The 25582-nt window shown below is 34.9% G+C and overlaps 1 protein-coding gene across 1 annotated transcript in view; it reads right to left on the minus strand.

Moving 5' to 3' along the window:
• Nucleotides 1-2981: 2981 nt before the first annotated feature.
• The window catches only part of LOC111050612 (KICSTOR complex protein SZT2), a gene marked incomplete at its 3' end in the record, with an annotated part of 112577 nt that continues 89976 nt past the window's right edge, over nt 2982-25582 (minus strand). The window contains 10 exon segments of the mRNA XM_039441409.1: nt 2982-3370; nt 6962-7180; nt 10824-10947; nt 12093-12158; nt 13114-13341; nt 14407-14585; nt 15343-15688; nt 18705-18985; nt 19319-19510; nt 24982-25106. Coding sequence (XP_039297343.1) covers nt 2982-3370; nt 6962-7180; nt 10824-10947; nt 12093-12158; nt 13114-13341; nt 14407-14585; nt 15343-15688; nt 18705-18985; nt 19319-19510; nt 24982-25106 — 2149 coding nt within the window.

Raw genomic sequence — 25582 nt, forward strand, 5'->3', positions numbered from 1 at the left:
AATTTACTAAAAATGTTTCCAACGAAACCAACTGTTGTTTTTGTAAATGATCGTGCAAAGTTTCAATTTCGTATATTTAACCAATATTTATAAAAAAATAAGTGAAATAAGCAAAATGGCCGCTGTGTGAGTAACTGAAGACTTCCGGACAATTTAAATATGATATTTAAGATATGTTTTTTACCCAGGAACAATGCCCTAGGCCTAGAGTATTGGTAGGGAGTCGTAAACAACATGTATAACATAGATAAATTTAGTGTATTGTTCAGATTAGGCTGGCCACTAATGGTTGAACGAGCATTCACATATACAGTCGACTTACACTTGTTATTGCATGGTTGTGGCCGCGTTAACGTCACACCTCCAAGTGGGCATCTGATTTTCGCATATCCCGTGACATGACACGCGAGCTACTACACTTGGGCACTACAAGTCGGTAGGCGAGTATCACAGAGCAGTTTAGTCTACATTGTAGTAGAACCACCCAAACTAACCGTGCACTTCGGTGAGGGCACTGCACAGCTCCGGGCCTGGCCGGGGCCCGGACGTATCCTCCAACTCCTCTACTGGTTCCCAATTGTTTACGTCTCCAGGGTGGGCGCTTGCACGTCCACTACACATGAAAAAACGCATCCGAGCGTTTCGGAAAGAAGCATCAGTGAGAGGGGGTTTTTGACCTGCTATGATGCTGAAGTCCCACAGTCTGGCCTATGGGAATTTCCAGAGACGGGTTTCCTGATTCCGATAGTCTGGCTAACACCGAAACTCCACCAGAGATCCTTCACCCTGCCCAGCTACTCCCAGAGACGGAGAGTTTAGGTGCAAACGATGCACCTCCCATAGAACCTCACATAGCTGTGATCACAGCGAAACGCTTTGAGCAAAATTGTTTGAGGTTAGGTTTTGTATTTCCAATTTATGTTGTTTATTTTTTCTTCGCTGCTCTATTTGAGGTTAAATTATTTTTTCCTGCAGTTACCTTGGAAAGTGACCATTTCTGCACTGATTGCAGGCCTCAAAGAATCACTTTTCCGCTCTAGTGCGCAAAGTATTACTTTGCGTACTCTCAATACTTTGCGTATTATCTTGCAGCCATCCCAATCAGCTGTTGACATTGTTGGCGTGTATTTTGAATGCGAATTTGTGCTATCTATATTTTTTCTGATTTTCAAATAAATAAAAATGAGAACTCATTAAATTATACATTTTGAATATTATAAATTATTCATTATTTCAAATAATATTTTCTTCATTCATAAATTGATTGGTTGAAAAATTATTTAGAAATTAAGATTTACTCAAGATTATTCAAATTTTCAAATTAATTGGATTAATTAAATTTTTCATTTGAATAAATTATCAATTATTAATTTTCAATTGGATTATCAAGTTTAAAATGAATATTAAAGTTGTTATTAATAACAAAATTATACAGACAAACATTTGATGGATTTCAGCCATCATTTTTCAAATTAATTGGATTAATTAAATTTTTCATTTGAATAAATTATCAATTATTAATTTTCAATTGGATTATCAAGTTTAAAATGAATATTAAAGTTGTTATTAATAACAAAATTATACAGACAAACATTTGATGGATTTCAGCCATCATTTTACCCATAATCAATGACTTCTCATATTCAATGGTAACTGTAGGGAAAATTTAATGTGAAATACGTGTGCAAAGTTCCTCTGCTGCACTCAAGAAACCATTCTGCCCTCGCCTACGGCTCATGCGTAAACGTTTCTTTTGGTGCAGCAAAGTGTCACTTTGCGCACTAGTTGCACAAATAAATAATTCCATCATTATAAATATAAATTTTCAAGTGGTTATTTTATGTTAGAGCCTCTCGCTGATTTAGTGTATGTGCATGCACGTTCAACCGTTAGTGACCAGTCTAACTTTCACATATCAACTAACCCCTTAGGACCGTTTGCACAGTGTAAGTTTAAGCTAAAGCTTAAACCAAATCTGGATTTTTTCTTGGTTTAAACTAAAATTCCGTTTGCACACTATCAGTTCAAACTCTGTATTGAGTTTAAACTCTTGGAAAGTTTAAACATCCAAAGCAGGAGGATTAAATCAAATAGTTTGGATTAACTTGACTTCTGTAAAGATTTGATGGGGAAAACAGCTGATAGTAAATTATTTTTCAACGGTTGTTTTTAATGCTTCTGTAGACGATAATAATTATTATTTAGGTTATAAGTGAATCATTATTTGAATGTAAATATAAATATAATGGAAGAATTGATAGAAGTTTTTATTGCGATTGATAAAGATGACTGTGAAGAAATTTTGAAACTGAGAAAAATTAGGCAAAAAACGAATCATATAAATTTATGGAATGATAGAGAATTTTTTAAACGGTTTTGCTTGAGTAAAGCAGCTGATTAAATACACCACTTGATAGAAAATAAGACAATTTTTAACAGTGATCTTTGATTAGAAAACATGTTCTTAAAACACATAACAGAGATATTTTGCTTTCGAAAGATTTCTAATAAACAAGGAGGACCGTAGTAGATTTAAGCGTAACAAAATAACTTTTTCTTACATTCTAAAATATATTTTTGGTGGCAACTAAATATAAATTGTATCTAATAGTAATATAGCATTCCATCATTTTATGAAGAACTTCTTGATCGCTTTTCACTTTTATTACCGTACAGCTTACAGCTCTGTGGATTTGGTACGAGGAAATAGTAGCTACATAAGCTCAATTTACTGATGGTTTGTAAACAAATAACAAATTTCCTGTAAAAATCAGCCTTCCTGATATTATAAACAATGACATTCTATTACCAACTTGACGCTAAATTAGTTTAACTTAAACTGGATTAGTAAATGCTCTGAGAAAACCGATTCAAGTTTAAACTTTCAGATTAACTTAATCGAGTTTAGTAATTTATACTGTGCAAACGGCCCTTAAACTGTTATTATTTGAACTATTACAACTGCATGTATTTGAACTGACCTTGAGGAAGCAACCCATACTGTGTTCAAGACCGAAGACAAACTTCAAAGGCACTAGTTGGTGCAGGCAGCTGGGACGATTCACAGAAGTCTCGACGTGATGTGACACAAATTGCAGCGTTTCCTGAGAGACCGGAACTACATCCAACATGAAGGCGGCTATCTCATCGTGCATGAGCCATTCGATTTCCTTGACACACTGTGCCACCGCCTTTTGCTGGTTGTCAGGCAGGTGGTGCAGTTGCGGTGTACTGGTGTCCGTGGTGGTCGCTGGTTGGCTGAGAGGAGGCTGAGTACTGGTTTTGGCGGTGAGCACCAATCGCAACACCACTTTCATGTCGCTCAAGTTCAACTTTTCCAGTTTGTTGTTGTCCACATCTAGCAGTTCGTCTGTCCCAAAAATATTATCGTGTCAAATAATTGTTGCTATATTTTTGTCTTGTACTTATGTGGTCTACCATACAGGTAAAAAAATATTGGGCCATATGAATAAAGTTGAGCATTTGCTTATACTTCTAAAATATGGAGCATTTGCTTCATTTTCTATGAATAAACGTGAGCAAAACCTTTTGCTCATGCTCATAAAAAAATAGTTTGAGCATTTGCTCAAAAGTGAAAGCTTTTGCTCAAAATTTTATGAATAAACTAGAGCATTTGCTCAACTTTTGAAGCAAATGCTTCTAAAAAAGGTGAGTCTAGTCTAGAGCAGCTTATCACCTTCTGCTCATAGTAAAATGGCTCAACTAATTCGTATGAGGAAGAGGAAACTATACCAGATACGATCACAACCAATAGTTGAGAACTATAAAAATCTTTTAAGATTCAACCATGATATATATCACCATTATCCCTACAAAAGAATAAATACAAAAGATAGCTACCTGTTTTAAAGATAGCCATCACAAAATAGGAAATGGGCATTTAAGAAGATGAGAGTGTAGACGATTATAAGAAGGCTATTGATATTATAAGAATATGCTGAAGATTATTATAGAGATGACATTTTTTCACACTATTATTTCAAAATTCTAAACTCAACTAACCTAAAACTCTATTCATAAAATAGAAAACAGAGCAGACGAAGCAAACACAAGCGGTGCACCCTATTTGCATATTTAGCGCTTCCGTGAGCTATAAAAACAAACTAAGGCTACAAAAGCGAATCAGCTAATGAAAAATCTCTAAAATACGTGAGCATTTGCTCCAGAGTTCAGGAGCATAAGGTAAGAGTAAAAGGTAAAGCTTATTCATATAAAAATGAGCAAATGCTTTTGCTTCTACCTTTTGCTCATGAGCAAAACCTTATGCTCCATGCTCTTGCTCATGAGCATTTGCTCTGGATTTATTCATATGGGCCATTGATTATAGTGAGGCCTATGTTATAATGGCAGTGAAGAAAGACAGGTGAAACAGCGATGCCGATTCTCTACCTTGCCACCGCCTTCTATAGAGGATTGCGGATATTTAGGTTTATCTGATGTTATATTAACTACTGTTCATTCTTGTTTAAAATAATAAATTATATTTTATTTCAAGAAAATTTATTCCTTAATATTAAATGACAAATTTAATTAATTGTGATTAAATATCTCAATTAATTACTATTTTACATTGTTCAAACGATCTGGCATTGTTGCGGAGCCAGAATAGGATAGCTCTATCTCCTGTGCAGAATGATAGACAAGGATAGGAACACCAATGCTAATCAGACATTATAACGAGGACGTCACTATAGTGAGGAGATTTTAGTACAAATTAACACTGAAATTTCAAGTCAGAAAGTATAAATTGAGAATAATTTGCACCTCCGAAGACATATAATATATAGTCCCAAATGTGAACTTCATACAAAAATATGGTCAGGGCGGAGTAAGCCCGGCTTCAGGCTTCAAACTATAAATAGGTCAATGCTAATGTTCATAATTATGTAATAGTAGTCCAGGCAATGAATGTTCAAAAAACCTATAGCTTTTAGCTTTTAAAGCTAATAGCTCATGCTATAGTCCAGTCAAGGAAAGGTTATAGAGGGAAAAGTTAGGAAGACAATTTTTGACCCCGCAGTTCTGTTTAGGGTAGTAAGGAGGTAAACATATCAAAAGTCCCCACCCCTACCTCCTGTGCTAAGGGGGTACCATTTTTTGGCTTCTCGCATAAAACTCAAAAACTATGTATCTTGAGGACTTGACTGTCATATAACAAATTGAACCTTACATAACTTGAACCTTCTACAACTTTTTTTATATTATCACGTACACCCTAAGTACCTGAGTATAATAAAAACTAATGATTATCGTGGGTTTGTAGAGCATTGAATTCTCTTTATAATGATGTATTATTTCACCATTCCAAGTTCTCCTTTCATTGTTATAGCAGCTTCAATGTAGTGGGTAGGGGGATATTCATTGCTGCAACAATTGATTGTTTGACAATGACATTTGATGGGGGTGTCTGTGAGACAATTTTTGACTTTGCAGCTTGATTTGGACTAGTTGATAGGTGAACATAGCAAAAGTGCGCATCTTCATCCCCTCTGTTGAAGGTGTGGAACCGCTGAGTTGACACTTGTTGCAGCAATGAAAATTTCACCCCCTACATTCAAGCTACTATAACAATGAATGGATGAACTTGCAATAGTAAAATAATATAAAACTTCAAAGAGAATTCAATGCTCTACAAACCGACAATAAGCATACGTTTTTACGATGCATTGTTGAAGAGTTATAAGCCCTGAAAGAGAAATACATTGGATAAAAACCTGCTGTTTTAACAATTACACACCTTCATGAGCGAATATCTCGGGAACTGTTGAGAATATCACAAAATACCACTGAGCCAAAAGTGTAGAGAATTTATCAAGCTTTATTTTTGAATAGTTGGTTATGTCGGATGAACGCATTGTTCTCAAGATATGAGCGTCGAAGCAAAACGCTGAAAAATGCAACTTTTAAACCACCCTCATCCCCTTAGAACATGAGTTAGGAATGGGGACTTTTGATATGTTCTCCTCCTAACTAGTCTCAACAAAGCTGCAAAGTCAAAAATTTAGTTTAAAACATTCCCTCCAAATTCCTTTGTCTATTGGTCTATTGTTGCAAAAATTGAGATTTCAGACTCAACACTAAAGCTGCTGCAAAAGGTGTAGGGAAATTCGTAAATGTGTAAAATTACACATAAAATTTAAGAGAATTTAATGCTCTATAAGCTCATAATCAGCATGATTTTTTCCGTCGATTTTTGAAAAGTTATAAGAGCAAAAACAGAAAAAAATTGGTGGCAAACGTGTTTTTTTTTTCAAAAATGTCACACATTCAAGAGCGGATATCTCGAAAACTAGAGGAGATATGAAAAAGTTGTAGAATCAATATTTTAGGAAATTATGTAAGCTTTAATTTGTTATATGACGGTGAAGTCCTTAGGATAACATAGTTTCTGAGTTTTATGCGAGAAACCAAGAAATGGTACCTTTAAAACACCCCCATCCCATCAGCAAAGTGGGTAGGGGTGGGGACTTTTGATATGTTTACCTCTTTACTACCCTAAACAGAACTGCGGGGTCAAAAATTGTCCTCCTAACTTTTCCCTCTATAACCTTTCCTTGACTGGATTATAGCATGAGCTATCCATAAAAATTACCAAGCATTTTATTTTATTAGGTACAACACTACTAGTTTCAACTCTTCAAGAGCCATTTTCAAGTGTGAGAATAAATTGATGAGCTTAATTTGGTTTGATTTAAACAACCCATTTTCAGTAAAGTTTTGCAGTTCATAGAACTGAATCATATGGATGATTATAATATGAACATAAACTAGCATTAATTCAATGTTGTTTATTCATTTTGTTTATAATTGAAACTGACTCTTGAAGAATTGATACTAGTTGTGCTGTGAAAAAATAAATACCCTGAAATGAAGAATGAACATGATCCATATTTTTCAAGTACTATTCTTGAACTACTATATATTTTAGTAGCCTACTTACTTAAGCATGTCGGTATTATTTTGACAGTGCAATTGTTACTGTCTCCTGCAGAATTGAGAGAACAGTCCAAATGCAAGAAAAGTGGAGAAACTTCTTCGACCGATTCGTCATCTGGAAAATTGCTTATACTATCGGAATCCATGTTGGCTATCAGAGATGTTCTGGCATCGTCAGGTGTTGTTACACAATTGTTAGCCACACCCTCCCAACCACTCTGACCTGCAACAAAATTAATTAATTATAAAACTGTGTCTAAAGTTTAAACTCTAGGAAAGTTTAAACTACCAAAGCAGGAGGTTTAAATAAATATTTCATTGGTCATAAATATTACAATAATACATGGACCATTGTCAGACAACATAAAACAATGAAAGGTTCACAACAAAACTTAAAGCTATTAGTAAAAAATATACTAAATTTTAGGATGTAGGCTACAACGTTGTAACACCTAACTCCAGTCAACCTCAAAATATTCGCCTATAGTGTACAAGCACTTGACAATAATTCTTTTAAAACTGTGGAAAATGTGGAACGGCAGGAGAAGCCTCCACCAAATATGTAAGCACGATGTGCCTACACCAAATATGTAAGGGGAAAAAAACTATGATATCAAGAAAAGAACAGAATAACTAGAACTTTAATTAATGAATCTTTAACATATATACATTTGAACAAAACAAGATTAATTTGATTATAAAACAATATTTGATATGAATTAATGGGGAAAACACTCGCTTGCTGCTAATGAGGATTCAATGTTTGTGGCTATGAAAAATTAAGAACAAATGATTCAGTAGTCACCTACCTTTTTGAAATGGCTTCCCACTTTGGCATCCACTGGTATTTCGCGACTTTAGTTTTTTTAAAAAAAAGAACAAATATTAACTGAACCAATGAATAGGCTCAGAACCCGTCTCCCTTAACAATACAATTATTTTTATACTGCCCGATCTGTGACAGAATAACTGTACTATTAAACGAACCGAAATCTAGCCTTTTTCACTGGATCAGCCGGTCCTATCGAACGAGCTCACACACTGACACAGCCAAAAGTAAAATTTTGGGTATTAAATATAACTCAGTCAATGCCAAACATGAAGCCATTTCAAGTACATATTTTTATCTGTCGCACAAGCGGCACGTTTGTTATTAAAAACAAAAGAGAAGCTACATTAATTTTGACAACAAATGAAATAAACAATCCTTCTGTCGATGACAAAAATTGTTCAAGGACAAAAACACTGTTCATTCAACTTTTCCAATTTAAAACTCTAAAATCCTGATCAATATGAGATAAATATATGATTCATATATATGTCCCATATGACCAGGTGACAAAACCCGCTTAAATTGATTGAGTGGCAGCTGCTTTAGATGGTCGGGAGTATGATTGTATAGCTTGACTGACATATAATATACATTGTCTTGTGATTTTGTGTGTGAGTATTGTTGAACTCTCAGTTTATGACTGTTTCTTGTATTAAAGTAGTGGAAGGTACTGTTTCTTTTATATCTATTCAAATTACTATGCACATAACATAATACATATAGGACATATAATGATGGTACAGTTAATATCCGAAGGCTGACAAAAAGCGGCTTACAGTGTGTTTTAGATAGCATATTGGAAATTATTCTTACTGCCTTTTTTGGAGGATAAATATTGATTTGGCTTTCACACTGTTCCCCCAAAGAGTTACCATACATTAAAACACTTTGGATGTGTGCAAAATAAACATTGAGTAGAACAGATGAATTAACAGTTGCACTGAGTCTTCGTAACATGTACATGCCCTTGGCCAACCTGCCACATATATAATCTAGGTGAGCATTCCATCACAAACATTGGTTTAAGTGAACACCCAAAAATTTAAGGGAAGGCTCATTTGAATTTCTATTAAAACTGAAATTGATGTCAGTGGTTTTATTTTTATTGAGAGATAGATTGTTTGCGGCACACCAATCATTAATAACGGTGTTACTTCTTTCAAGTTCTAAATCTAGATCAGGCTTGGAGGCGCAGTTAATTTTCAATCCCAAGTCATCTGCAAACAAATAGCCATCATTGTTCATGCTATCAATATTAATTGGAAGATCATTAATATAAATTACCAATAAATCATTAATAAACCAAATAATTTGGATTAAATTGACATCTGCAAATATTTGATACGGGAACAGATGATGATGAACTAATCATTTCAATTTCTGGGATGAGAAAACAATTTTTAAACGTTTTCGCTTGCGTAAAGCAAATGTTAAATGAGTATTGGATCAAATAAGACTCAAAATAAAATAAGACAACTTTGAACAGTGCTCTTTCAACATAATTTTGCTACAATACAGGGTGAGCTATCCACTGAAACAAAAAATCTCACCTCCACTCTCAGATCAGAAAAATCACTCATTTTCAAATGCTTATAACTGAAGAATAGGAGGGAATTTGGCCAAAGTGATGACATATTATTGTTCCTCTCATCAAGTTACTATCATTCCTGAGAGTTTGAACGATTTTAATTATTGACCATTTTTTCAAAAATCCATGATGTTGGATTTGATGGTGAATGCAAATCTCCTAGATTTGGTTGATATTCGGGCTATGGAGAGAGGTGTCCTAGACCTTAGACCCAGACCTTAGGCGTCTGTCTAGGACAGGTAACAACTTCTGTTCTGACTCGGTTTAAATTTCCCAAGTACGAATTGTACGGGGAAGACCAGGTGTATTTTTTTCATCACAGAACTAATACTCCTAAACTCTGCAATACATCGAAGTAGAGTATTTCTCTAAAATATTGACGGAAAAGCGTTGCTCTGTGACTACAGATTCATTTTCACTAAAAACTGCTCGACAGCGAACACACGATGTTGTACGTTCCATCGCTTGAAGCTGCGTACAGATATACGCGCCTCCAACCCGCTCCGCGCAAGCTCCGCCCTCGTTCTGCCATCGCTCTGCAATCGCTCCGCCCCCGCTCAGTATTCGCACCGATCATGAACGTTACGGGAGATGTTAGCTCTTCTCGCTCCCCGGTCGATCATCAATCGAGTGACGTTCGGTTGCGGAGCAAAGCGAAAGTCTGTACGCACCTTGAGGTGCATTCAGATTTCCGCGCCGCGAACATGAGCAATTCACTTTTAATCAGCTGATGCCAAGCTTTTTATATCTGTATCTTACCGTTTCTGTAAAAATACAGATATAATCAGCTGATTGAAAGTGAATTGCTCATGTTCGCGGCGCGGAAATCTGTACGCACCTTTATAGCAACTGAAATGGCATAGTATGGGCCGTCTTCCAACATTCGTTCCAGGGAAATAATATCCCCTCCCGTCACCGAGTATTAGCGGTTCGAAAAACGGACGTTTCCTCTGCACCACTCTGTATAACACATTGGAAATTAAAACCCTTATAATATATTAATATACTGTTTTTCGGTCGCGTTTTACTTGTTACAAAACGCTATAGTGAGGTCCACGTTATAATGGCAGTATTTGATTAACATTGGTGTTGCTATCCTTGTCGATCATTGGACAAAGAAGATAGCGCTATCCTTACCTACCTCCGTAACGTTGCTAGTTCGTATTTTAACAATGTAGAAATGTAATTAACAAAGTATCTTATCTTCATTAAATTTATTATTTTATAATTAAAAAAATTTTGGCGAATAAGATATAATTTATAATGTTTAACAAGAATAAACAGTAATTAATATGAGATATAACGGTGTCAGCTATCCTCTATAGAAGGCAGTGGCAAGGCAACATGCTGTTCTCCTATCTTTCTCCGCTGCCATTATAACGTGGACCTCACTATAGTAATGTTATCTAAGCGAACAGAAAAATGCATTAGTGCTGATATTCTTACCATGCATACTGATTTGATCACATCGTAAATCAGATATATCGGCTGTGAAATGCAGACTATCAAACTCATTAGATGACTCCAGCACTCTTAAGGAATCGTCATGTCCGAACGGGGTCGACACAACCTGAAATTACAAATCAATAACTATTTATAAATAATACAAACTTGTTAGATATGAAGGTGCTTACACACTTAGGGCCAAACCACATTCAAACGGTTCGGAAGGGAAGAAAGCTCTCCGATTGGCTGATTGGCAATCAGCTTCCTGCCCTGCCGACTCTAAAACCCCAATCTGAAAACGATTAATATGATTGGTCCTTTTGTGCCAACAACACACGCATTTCCCTTTCAATTAGCTGATGTTATACTTATTATCGGTATCTTACTGTTTCTGTACAATATCAGTATAGCGTTAGCTGTACAGATACAGATATTATACGTTTAGCATAATTTGATTAGTATAGCATCATCGGTGTTTGTGGCGCATAAGTCTGTACGTACTCTTAGATCGAAAATTGTAACAATTCAAACACCCCGCTCTCATAGGATATTAATTATTAGAATAGCGGAGTCATCACTCAGGCCACCAAATTGAACTTTTTTACCTGTGAGCTGAGAGAGTGATGACCGCGAAGAGGCGAAACTGGAGGGAGAACGTGCCGAGGCGCGCTAGAGGAATGTTGTGCGTGAGATAGTGAGATGTAGTTTCTAGTAATGTGATTGAGGAGTGATTATGTTTAGAGAGAGAGAGAGAGAGAGAGAGAGAGAGAGTGTGTGTGTGTGTATAGATGTTTATGGGATTTTTTCGATAGAGTGAGATTGTTTTGGTGAATCTGCGTATTTATTTGAATTATCCTATAAAAGTAGCAGGGCCCAGGACCCTAAAAACCTGGTGGTGGCAGCGCTACTGGAGAGCACTGTCATGCTCGTCACGCACGCCACAAAATGAAGTATCCTTTTTTAATGAAAAAAATATCTATTTTTACACATCACTTGATAAACTCTCTTGTAATCCTGAATAATTATTCTTTATTTATTCATTGGCAACAAATTATATCAATGGCTGCCTTTGTTTATAACAAAGGCACTGATCTCACCCAGAGATCAACAATCAGTTCAAATGTAGATTGAGTTTACTTTTTCATTTAGATAGAAGATTCGCCATCCACAGTTCAAAGACAACAAATTATTCTAAATTAAATAATAAAAGCAAACAGAAGATTCCAAGAATATGGTGAAGAGGTTACCTTTGAAAACTACGCACCGTACCTTAAGATTTTTAGTAGCGGTTTCTTGCGATTTTTGTGCATTTCTCTTCTTCTGATTACTACAATTCTACAAAGTAAAAAAATAATGAAATTCATAGTAAATAAAAAATGAATTATGGAAAAATAAGTGAACTATTATAAAATAAAATAAATTATATCACATAAAATAATTGTTTTTTCAAATAAACAACTAGGGTCTGCATGTTGAAATACAAACTAATAATACTCGTATTATCAATCAGCTGGTTATTAGTATAGGAAATTAATGTAGAATACGTATATCTAGAGTGAAAAATACAGCTTTATCTCCCTGAGGGGAAGTTTGAACGATTTCCCTGAGGGAGAAAAGACATTTTTCACTCGTGATGTACACAACATGTTTCAGGGAGTAAAGTAAGTACTTTAGACAGTAGGTAGAGAAAAATTCCATTTCAAATGAAAATGTCAGCATAATAATATCGTGTGACCTGGCTGGCTCAGGTCTGATGTCAGAGTTTTCAGGTCGCAACTGATCAATTTCAGGGCCTCTGACATGACCTAACGACTGCTTTTTAGGCAGCCGGGACCAACGGCTTAACGTGTCCATCCGAAACACGGGAGTGGCCCAAGAAAAATATCTTGCCCGGGCTGGGATTCAAGCCATAAATGGAAGCATTACTTTCCGCCCTATCAAAATCATGAAAAATCTTATCGGTTTTTACTAGTGATTACTGGTTTTAAAAATAATATTGTAATAGATAAAAAGTGTACGTCACTGATAATTTTCTATGAAATCACAGATGATAGGAAGAGATTTTGTCATTAACAATATAAAAAGCCAGGTGACCTTCGCTAAAAAACAGAAAAAGTAACAAGCCTGTTGAAATTTATCAGTGATTATGACCTGTAACTTGTTACTTTTATGAAACGGGCCCCAGCTGTTTACCGGCTTGATTCCATGCATGGAAAACAGCTGAAATTTAATGAGTATGACAAAAATATAGTTTATTTGCGAATAAATTATTTTAAATGAAAAAACAAACCTGTCGGTCCCTTTCCCACATGGGCGAGCAGAAGTAATACTTGGGATCAGATGACACAGCTTTGAAGGATGCAGTCAGTATTCTCAGGAATTTATTTTTGATAAGTTTGTGCAAATGTTTGTAGTCCAAGCAGGGCCCAGGATGTTTGAAAACGGATAGTAAGACGTCACTGTCAGTGTTTTCGACTTGATTTTCGGCAAATAATTCCTTCAAATGTCCACACACCGTCTGAAAAATCAAACATTTGAAACTTTATTCTATCAATCTTGAAAACAAATTTTGAAATGTACCAGGGATGGTCTCTGAAGTTCTAAAAGTATTTCATTTCCGGACAGCAGCATTGTCTTCTTAATCTTGAAATAAGTTTGAAGCATTCTAATTCAAATTCAATTTATTCACAGCCAACAATAAAAATTGTAAAACAAAGCAGAGTTGGAATTTTATATAGTCATACTAAATTATTGTACGAGTAGTCATATGAATAGTTGATACAAACACAGAAACTAGTAACATAGTATAATACAAATTATAGGCTAACAAGTCATGGTTATTATTTACAAAGGGAGTTTTCTACATAATCATATATACGGTACCGGCAATTTATCGCCATATTTTAATTGACAAATATTATGTCTGTCATTGAAAAAATATTATAATGAAATTTCAGCTGCCAACATCTCAACCGAATAAAAAGCCCTGTCTTTGAATAATTCTCTAACTGTGTTCTGTAATCGATGTGTAATCTTAATTACGATGTGTAATCCTAATTACGCTACGCGTTCTCTTAGATGTTTATTGAATAATTTCACTGCCGTATATCATGCATCCTCGCGTTTTTGAAAGTCTTACCCGCCCGGTATTTATTTGATTACACTCTCTAGTATAGTGCTAATGTATATCGCACTATACATTTTTTATCATTTTTCAAATGGGGACTTTCAGTATGTGACTGTGGGGCGATGGAGCAGGCAGTGCACCACATTATATTTGATTGTGAGAGACGTGCCTACCTGGGCGAGGCTAACGACTTCACTGTAGCCAGTCCCCAGGCAATACAGTACATTTCATCCCTCGACGTGCACTCATAAAAGTGTGAAATTTTAAAATTTGACAAAAAATGCCATACGCTAAATATATATATCGCATATTAGATCTGATTTATTGAGGTTACTAGCTGGCAGGCCCGCTCCGCCCGCCTTATTCGTCTAACAACCAGGGGATCATCAGAAAATAGGATCAGCTTTCTTCCTTCATACTAATAAGAATAAAATTGAGGTAAAAGTAGTAATTTACCTTCAAATAATTAGTGATATCAATTTCGACAGATGATTCTTCACACTCCTCTACGGCTGTTTTAACATCAACTGCATGTATGCTATTGCCCAAGCGTAGAGATTTGAACAATGACACGACAAATGCATTATTGAATGATTGCATCACCATTTTACAATGTTCTCTCAGGCTGAGCTCCTCTGAAAAAATACATAAAACTTGTAACTGAATGGTCTAGAAGTTTTTATTGGATACAGTGATAAGTCCAGTCACCCGACCTTGAAGTCAATTTATAAAATCAACTCATATTCTGTGTACTATCATAGAGAAACGATAGCATAAGTAGATATCCCATGGTATAGTGCGTTTATGTCGCAACTTTTACTGTTATCTCAAGCCGATAGTCCACGTAGTTCTTTCCCGTGAAGCTTTATGACGCTGGTAGTCTCTCATATTGTGCCGTTCATACACTCTCTCCCTAACAAAACAGTAAAAATCGACAATAATCGACAGAAATCGGCTTGAGATAACAGTAAAAGTTGCGACATGAACGCCCTATACCATGGGCTATCTACTTACGCTATTGTTTCTCTATGGTACTATGTAATTAAGTTGTGATTTTTGTTTTGATTTTCTGAGTTTTGTTATTGTGTTCTTTCTGGTTGATATTTGCAACCTTCAACTCTCTTTTCAATTAGCCATTTTGAATACGGTGATCCATGCAACGAGCGCTTGCCAACGTTGGCTACCGCTGGCCTTGATTGGGCACGGATCACATTGCAGTGTGGATGGCAAGACAAATGTGGCCAAGCTTACTGGGCTAACGTGTGGACTTGGCATTACACTCTCACCCGGCCAAAACGGTAATATTCGACAGTAATCGGTTTGCTTGCAATTTGGAACATAAACAACCTATACCATGCATCTTGTTATGCTACCTTTTCTCTATTGTCTTACCCAAAGTGATATCGGAATTGTCAGAGTCCCTCTCACTACTTGGATCATCGGCAGTTTCGTTAGTCTTGTCGATGAAAATGTCATTTCCGGTTTTGACCGAGTTGGCATCGATGAGGTTGCTGACCAGGCAGTCGTAGACGAATAGAGGCAGTGTGATGGAGTGCCTGCTAGTGCTACACGTGTCACTAGTGCCACACGTGTCACCTGTGCGACTAGTCACACGTGCCCCCACCGAACTGGTTCTAGCTCGAATCGAGGCGGTCGATTGGCGCATCATGTCCCACGAGTTGGCGCGCAGACGTGACGCCGGAAACTCTTCAGAGAAATCGGCTAGCACCTTTACATCCTGTCAATTCGAAATAAAATCATACAACTACACAATTTTCAAAACAAGAACACAATTAAAAATAATAAAATACTAAAATATCGACTAGTAAATTTTATTTCCACCATAAATAAACAGAAATTTCTTTTTGGAAAAATTGTTTTTGGAAATTAGCTGACATCAAGTAAGCGTGGCCAGGGTACCTAAGCTATCGTAATTTGAATAACACAAAATAGTTTGAGTCAAGTCCACATAACTGTATCGATGTTAGATAATCTAAACCTGCAGTGCAACATAATGAATTTAAAAAAAATAAATTTTAATTTGAAATAAAACAATAACACATGTATTACAATTATCCTGTCTATATATTTCTTGAAAACCGAGTGTCGTTAATATATTTCATGAAAAACCGAGTGTCGTTTATTTCAAACAGCCATTCCTTAGTTCCCTCGAAGTTCTCTGTTGTGTCTCTTCCTCTACTCTCCTCCATTTATAGGTCCATAGTATTACTAAGGATCTTGTTTTCAAATAAAATAATTTTCCTTTCCTCTCTTCTATCTAACTTCCATGTCTCAGCACCGTAGAACAATATTGGACTGATAATTGTTTAATAGATTTCAATTTTCGTTGTATGTGATAACAATTTTGAGGACATAAACTTGTTGCATGCATAGAAACATCTGTTTGCAAGGTTTAGCCTATTCTGTATTTCTGTGATTTATGGGGAGCCAGATGTAGTATGCGAGTTCAAGTGTAGAATGATCAGATGGGCTGGACATGTTTTGAGAAGAAAAGATGACAGCAATGTCAATCGAGTGTTGAAAAGAAATCCGTAAGGATGACGTGGAGAATCAAGAGAGGAGGAGGGGCTTTGTTGGTGCGGCTAAAAATCTACTTAGATATGTATGGCCATGGCAGTAAGTGGATAATTCCTGTAATAATCCTAGGTCTGATAGCTGTGGCTGTGGTGTGATCGAACGCGTTAATCACTACAAATACTTGGGAGTGGTACTAGATTCCAGGATGAGCTGAGCCATGTGTTAAGCTTGAGGCAAAGCAAAACCGTATATTTTGCCTATGTCCAGTCCATAGTACAATGCGGAATCCTAGCTTGGGGTGGGGCCTCCACCACAGTTATTGAGCCTCTGGCGGTTACTCAAAAGGCAATTATAAAAACTATTCTAAAAAAAGATTACAGATATCCAACAATTCTTTTATTCACAGAGTTTCCAGTTCTAAATGTCAGACAGCTTTTTATTAAATCTTTGTTAATTCACATAAAAAAATACAAAACAGAGCTCTTAGGAGAAACTATCAATAATATCTATTCAACACGCTTCAGATCCAATTATAACTTTGAAATTCCCCAGCTGACACATGGCTCGGAACTGACAAATCCTGCTTATCTGGCGCACGTCCTTTATAGGAATGTGCCTGACGAGATTAAAGAAGCAGAGATATGCAGTTTGGCGGTGTACAGGAGGAGGGTGGACAGGTGGCGGCTATACCATATTGGCTGGGAGATGTCCGAGCAGTTACTTCGATCCCGCTATGCACGATAATCAATCCAATCTAACCCAAAGTTTGATAAACCTACTTACACTTCCTTCATATTGTTATCTATCTTTTTCTGGTCTGGATTGTTAAGATATTGTATTTTTCCTTGTCCCACTCTCCCATTTACTTCAATCTTTTAACTTTTCATTTTATTAAATTTTGTTTTTCTTTTTGATTATCTGGGAATTCATCTGGGACCCATGCACTGCGGTTCATGCATCTCTTGAAATCTGTTAATACATATGAATAAATGAATAATCAATCAAATTTTATGTCAAATGATGTGAAATTATAATTAAATCCTTAAAATTATCTAGAATTTAGGTGCATGATATGATAGATATGTAGGAATTATTATTGTTTTTAACTGATGTGTGAAAGACTGTTACCGTACTGAACTCCCCCCTACACACAGACGGATAGTCTTGTAGGGGGTTTCCTTGCATATTTTATAATACGTTTGTGTTATGTAACACTTCTGTAATTATTTGGGAAATAAATAATTTTTGAATTTGAATTTGAATATGGAGTAAGTATTCCTTCTTCGGCTGTTACAACTTTCGTGGGACACTCTGTATAGGCTTCAAGTTTACAATACATTTTTGATTTACAGATTGAAAAAATAGAATATTATGCAGATATTAAGGGCCGCTTGCACAGTATATATTGCTTAACTCGATTGAGTTAATCGAGTTGTTAATCTGAAAGTTTAAACTTGAATCGGTTTTCTCAGAGCATTTACTAATCCAGTTTAAGTTAAACTAGTTTAGCGTTAAGTTGGTAATAGAATGTCATTGTTTATAATATCAGGAGGGCTGATTTTTACAGGAAATTTGTTATTTGTTTACAAACCATCAGTAAATTGAGGTTATGTAGCTACTATTACCTCGTACCAAATCCACAGAGCTGTGAGCTGTACAGTTATAAAAGTGAAAAGCGAATCAAGAAGTTCTTCATAAAATGATGGAATGCTATATTACTATTAGATACAATTTATATTTAGTTGGCACCAAAAAATATATTTTAGAATGTAAGAAAAAGTTATTTTGTTACGCTTAAATCTACTACGGTCTTCCTTGTTTATTAGAAATCTTTCGAAAGCAAAATATCTCTGTTATGTGTTTTCTAATCAAAGACCACTGTTAAAAATTGTCTATTTTCATCAAGTAGTGTATTTAATCAGATACTAAATTGGCAGTTGCTTTACTCAAGCAAAACCGTTTAAAAAATTCTCTATCATCCCAGAAATTTATATGATTCGTTTTTTGCTTAATTTTTGTCAGTTTCCAAATTTCTTCACAGTCATCTTTATCAATCGCAATAAAAACTTCTATCAATTCTTCCATTATAATTATATTTACATTTAAACTGATACTGTGTAAACGGAATTTTAGTTTAAAACAAAAAAATCAAGATTTGGTTTAAGCTTTAGCTTAAACTTACACTGTGCAAACGGCCCTAAGAGAGATAGGCCTACCTGAAATGAAGCTGGAACCAGTGTGAGGATGCACCGAGACGAGGAAAGCGCTTTGACAAAGCACTTCCACTGGACTGGCACTGGCGGAGTATTTGCACTTGCACTTGCACCGACTGCTTTTTGCCGTCTCTGCCAAGAGTGGTGCAGCTGTGGTCTCCTGGTATCCGCCTCCGGGTCACCATCTCCAGTCGCCCAACATATCATCCGCTTCCAATCTCCTATCATCGGCACTTCCAGAGCTTCGTTCGATCCTGTCTTGCTGGTTGATCCCTCTGAAAATTCTGTACAATTCCAACAAATAATGTGAGTTTTGATTCAGAATTCTGTCATGGTTTGAATTATTTTATCTACTACAAAATGCGATCAACTCATTCTAATTCTAAAAACGTTATTCATTTATTTATTTAAGGAGACAACACCAAATGATGTCTGCTTCACAAATACACGAGGCTGCCCACAACCGGTAGGACATACATAACACACATGTCGTCATACATTGTTGTGTCATCACAGCGAAAGGCTTCGAGCCAACATTTTCGAGGTTAGGTATTTGTATTTCCGATATTTTGTTGTTTATTTTCGGGTGAAAAAATACATTTTGAATGTTTACCCACCTTTCACTTCCTCTGCTAGTGATACATTATCTTTCTCTCTTTGTATGATCAAGTCGATTAGTTTTTTTGAGTCTTCTTTCGATAGACACATATCTCGATCATGTAGGTCTTTCAAGTTTTCATAGAACGTTTCCATGAGAAGGCAGTTGGGCGTATCGGCTGAAGTCTTAGTTTCTACATTCCCAACTAGTTCTGTCAAAAAACATACAAATTGAATCAACACGAAATAATGAAAAAGGTAGATTTATTTTGCAAAAAATAATTATACAAATTGAATTAATACAGAATAAGAAAATTTATTTTTTAGATAGATTTATTAGGTAGATTAGATAGATTTGTTTCGTAGAGGAAGCTCCAATAAGGGTAAGTACAGTGTGAAGGTGATTCCTGTAGGTGTACAGTAAGGGTGACACCAATACAGTAACGGTAAGGGTGAGACCATATTAAGCGTTTTTTTCAGACGGCGTTTTTAAAGTCGGCAGGGCAGGAAGCCCTCCGATTGGTTTGGTGCCTGAAAAACGCTTAATATGGTCTCGCCCTAAGCATTAAAGTATGGGGAATCAGATTAAAAAAGTTAGCTTCAAGAAAATAAATAATAGGCTATAATAGAATATATTTTATATTTAATAGAATATTTTCTTTATTGAGCACAGCAAATCAGAACATTATACAGTTGAATATCGTTATCAAAACTAATATTGATACATATTATAAAAATGTGAAGCCAACAATATAACAAATTTGAGTCAATACAATATCATTCATCACATGATAAAGCCCAATACCATACCTACACAACTAATCAAGATTTGAACTATTAAAATCTTCTACGGTGTATAGTGATTTGGATATAAGAAAACTATACAAAACTATAAGAAAACTTAACTATTCTCTCTTAAATTTATTCAAGTCAGTTGAAGTCCGCATTAAAGCGGTAATTTACATAATACAGGTAACTTACATAATGACAAAACACGACATCATTCAAAATGTGAACGAGGACATATTAAATATAAGTATACTATAATATAAAAAACTATAATAAAAGCTACGGGTTCACATTAAATCCATCCAAAACAAATAAAATCTGTCAATAAGTAGTACACAATGGGCCATATGAATAAACTTGAGCATTTGCTTACACTTCTAAAATTCAATTCAATTCAATTTATTTGCCATATATACAAGATTTATACAATTACAAATTCACATAATAATTGGGTACATCATACAGAAATTCAGAATATACTCTATTCTAGAAATAATAAAAATAAATTAGATATAACATAACTGAAATCCCAGTTGTACTCATTTTACCGGCAGTAATTGCTAGCAGAGACACGTGTCTGATCGCTAGCAATGAGTTCAGTTCAAATCATTGAAAGATTTTTTCTTATTTTTTCTTCTTGACTGAAACACAAAAAAAGAACTTTGTTGAAATTCACAAAATCACAATTTTATTTTGGGTATTCACCAAATCAATCTATTATGTGTAATTTTATGATTAAAAGTCTATTTTGAAAAATATTCTAGCTTTTACCCATTCATCAATATATTTTGTAAGTTTTTTGTTTATATTATGGGTGAATAAGTTTAAGGGAATCATATTAATCAGCATATTGCAGTTGTGTTCATACTGTCTTCTACTTACTGAAAGTCTGGAGAATCTGACCATGAATTTCATTGTAATCGATGGACGACTGTTGTAATAGCACGGATTGTTGGTAAATGTTTAGTTTTATTAATAGAAAGGGAAAAAATATTGAGCATATGCTTCATTTTCTATGAATAAATGTGAGCAAAACCTTTTGCTCATGCTCATCAGAAAAATAGTTTGAGCATTAATTTGCTCGAAAGTAGAAGCTTATACTCAAAATTGTATCAATAAACTAGAGCATTTGCTCAATTTTTGAAGCAAATGCTTCAAAAAAGGTGAGTCTAGTCTAGAGCAGCTTTTCACCTTTTGCTCATAGTAAAATGGCTCTACTAATTCGTGTGAGAAAGATGGAGCTATACCAGATACGATCACCACCAATAGTTGAGGACTATAAAACTTTTTTTAGATTCAACCATAATATATATCACTATTATTCCTACAAAAGAATAAATACAAAAGATACCTATCGGATATAAAGGTGGCCATCATAGAATAGGAAATAGGCATTTAAGAAGATGATAGTGTAGACGATTATAAAAAGGCTATTGAGATTATAAGATTATGCTGAAGATTATTATAGAGATGACATTTTTTCACACTATTATTTCAAAATTCAGAACTCAACTAACATAAAACTCTATTCATAGAGAACAGAGCAAACGACCAAACACAAGTAGTGTCTATACTTGCATATTTAGCGCTTACTTGTGTTATAAAAACAAAGTAAGGCCACAAAGGCGAATCAGCTGATGAAAAATCGTTAAAATACGTGAGCATTTGCTCCAGAGTTCAGGAGTATAAGGTAAGAGTATAAGGTAAAGCTTATTCATATAAAAATGAGCAAATTCTTATGCTTCTACCTAATGCTCATGAGCAAACCCTTATGCTCCATGCTCATGCTCATGAGCATATGCTCAGTTTTTATTCATATGGCCCAATAGATCCTATAGTATTGTATTGTGTTGACTAGATGTTGACTTAATATGTCAAATAGCGATGTTCTATTGATACTGATGAAGATATTCAGTATTTGATTTACAAGGGTGTTGCTATCTTTGTCTATCATTGGACAAAGCAGATAGCGCTATCCTTTTCTACCTCTGCAACGTTGCCATATCGTGTTTCAACAATGTAGACGTATAATTAATTAACAAAATATTCAATCTCAATTAAAAAGATTTATCATTTCATCATTGAAAAATATATTTCCTTGACGAATACAATATAATTGATCATTTTTAACAAGTATGAACAGTAGTTAATATTACTAGATTAGATATACCGGAGTCAGCTATCCTCAATAGTGGCAAGGCAGAGAATCGACAACGCTGTTCTCTTATCTTGCTCCACTGCCATTATAATGTGGTCCTCACTATACCAAAGTGAGAAGTTTGTCGAATCCCAATGTAATCAAGTATTCTTCTTAGGGCCGTTTGCACAGTATAGATTGCTAAACTCGATTAAGTTAATCTGAAAGTTTAAACTTGAATCGGTTTTCTCAGAGCATTTACTAATCCAGTGTAAGTTAAACTAGTTTAGCGTTAAGTTGGTAATAGAATGTCATCGTTTATAATATCAGGAAGGCTGATTTTTACAGGAAATTTGTTATTTGTTTACAAACCATCAGTAAATTGAGGTTATGTAGCTACTATTTCCTCGTACCAAATCCACAGAGCTGTAAGCTGTACGGTAATAAAAGTGAAAAGCGATCAAGAAGTTCTTCATAAAATGATGGAATGCTATATTACTATTAGATACAATTTATATTTAGTTGCCACCAAAAAATATATTTTAGAATATAAGAAAAGGTTATTTAGTTACGCTTAAATCTACTACGGTCTTCCTTGTTTATTAGAAATCTTTCGAAAGCAAAACTCTGTTATGTGTTTTAAGAACATGTTTTCTAATCAAAGACCACTGTTAAAAATTGTCTTATTTTCTATCGAGTAGTGTATTTAATCAGATACTAAATTGGCAGTTGCTTTACTCAAGCAAAACCATTTAAAAAATTCTCTATCATCTCAGTTTCCAAATTTCTTCACAGTCATCTTTATCAATCGCAATAACAACTTCTATCAATTCTTCCATTATAACATTTACATTCAAATAATGATCCACTTATAACCTAAATAACAATTATCATCGTCTACAGAAGCATTAAAAACAACCGTTGAAAAATAATTTACTATCAGCTGTTTCCCCATCAAATCTTTACAGATGCCAAGTTAATCCAAATTATATGGTTTAAATCTCCTGCTTTGGAGGTTTAAACTTTCCAAGAGTTTAAACTCAATACAGAGTTTAAACTGATAGTGTGCAAATTGAGTTTTAGTTTAAACCAAAAAGAATCCAGATTTGGTTTGAGTTTTAGCTTAAACTTACACTGTGCAAACGGCCCTTAATGATAAATTCTCTTCAGATACAGTAGGCCTACTGATAGTGATATAGTCATACTTATCCATAATAAAACACTGTCTAAAAATACACACTGAACATGTCACCAAGATAGGTGATGAAATATGTTTGTAACTTTTTAATAAATTCGTGATATTTTTAGACAATATTCTAGTGTTTTATTATAAATCTCTTAAAGCCAGACCATGTTAGGCGTTTTACAGGCGTTTTCAGAGACGGCAGGACAGCCGTCTGCCCTGATTTTTTGTCTGATTGGGTTGGCGAGTGAATAAGCTCTTCTCCGGTTTCCGAGCTCGGGATCTAAAATTTCTGGACTTACAGAGTCCACGACTGAAATAAGCTCTCGGGTCTAAATCAACTTTCTGAGTCACGGGTTTATGTTCTAAACTCCGGGGTCTATAAGTTCTCGACTTATTTGAGTCCAGGACTTTAACGCAGTAAACATGAGGGAAATTCTCAATATTTTGCTGTTGTATTGTTGGCATTAAGTCTATAGAAAAACAGCTGATTGCAGCGGGATAATTCAAATGCTCTACAAACTGTTTTGTAACAATACTATTTTGTGAAAATACGTTTCGGTTTCTTTGTATTGTGTAGATCTATAAATTCAAAGCAAAACCAAACCTTTTAAAAAATACGAATATAAAAAAACGAACATTTCATTTTACGTTAATATGCTGTTATTTATCATTGATCCTTACCATTGATTTTGAAATAAAAATTCAGTTGGAGAACGTATTTGTTTTGAAAAACTGTATAATAATTTATTATTTTTATATTATTATTACTAATATGTTGAACAAATTATGCAATTGATTAATAATATTCACATTGGGAGATGTGATGATAGCCATTCCAAGGCAATCCTTGTATTATTTTCCTTGAACATTACTAGGATATGTCACAGTCGTAAAATAAGGTTAGTTTTTTACGCAAAATATTATGAAGAACTTCATTCTAAAATAAACTTTCAAACTATAAATTATGAATTTAGATGGACTAATTGAAATAATTTCGGTATTCCATGACATTTATTTGGCTATTCATCTACTCCAAAACAATAACTGAATTGTGTTTGCTCGGTTAAGTATAGAACTTAAATTTAAACCCTACCCCCGTCAAGGGTTTAAAATCACGCTGTTTTAAGTTCTGGACTTAACGATTTTTGATAAATCCTTGACTCGGAAAGAGGCGAGAATCTAATTGAAGTCCTGGACTTATAAGCCCTTCACTCAGAAAGCGAAATTATAAACTACAGGGTCTAACGTGATCTCTAAACTCCAGGGTCTATTTGAGTCCTCGACTACGTTAACGCTCTGACTCGGAAAGCCAATTTTCTGACTCCAGAGTTTAAAGCCGGTTGAAGTGTAGAACTTAGCTAAATGCCGAGCTCGGAAACCTGCCCTTAATCTGCCTTACAGAGTACCTCAAGGGTCCATTCTTGGGTCACTATTACTTCTAGTGATGATGAACTATATAGGATTAAATATTTAATCTAAATTTAATAATTATTATTAAACGAAAATCCAAATTAAATGCTGTAACTCACCCCGAAGATATTTAATTTGGATTTTCGTTGAAGCTGATTTACCTTGGATGAAGAGAGAGAAGAGAATCTGTGCTTGCTGACATTTTGGAAGGATATTCATCAGATTGTAAGCGAATGGCACTTTTTGTATTCTCTCATCAGCCAGGGCAACAGCGTTTGGCCATTTCCTATGAAGAAAATAATAATTTGAATCAATCTATTAATTAATGAATGATATGTAAAGTACAAATAATGTTATAAAGATTAATTATCATACATTCTAAGGGTGTAAACCATTGTGAGGATGAACAATTTAAAAATGCAAGTTTATTAATGTATACATTGATTTATGGTTTTGTATATTGTATATTTGATATTATATTCTATTGTGTTTCAATACTTTTAGTCCCTAAAAATAAAAGTGAGGAAGAATGTTGTATACATATTATCATATAAGCCTGGTTTTCATTAGTAGAGATAGTGGTAGAGTTCTATGGGCAAGTACTAACTTTCTTGTGAACTCTCCCAATGAAAACGTTCATGGTAGAGTACTAGTTTTTAGTAGAGTAGAGTGGGATAGCACCGTGGGATAGTACTCTACCACTTGCCTTCCCCCACCACCGCTTCTCACTCTACTATGCTAATGAAAATAGTCTCGAGCTAG

Source organism: Nilaparvata lugens, chromosome X (genome assembly GCF_014356525.2).
Source record: "Nilaparvata lugens isolate BPH chromosome X, ASM1435652v1, whole genome shotgun sequence".
In the NCBI taxonomy this organism is placed as follows: Eukaryota; Metazoa; Arthropoda; class Insecta; order Hemiptera; family Delphacidae; genus Nilaparvata; species Nilaparvata lugens.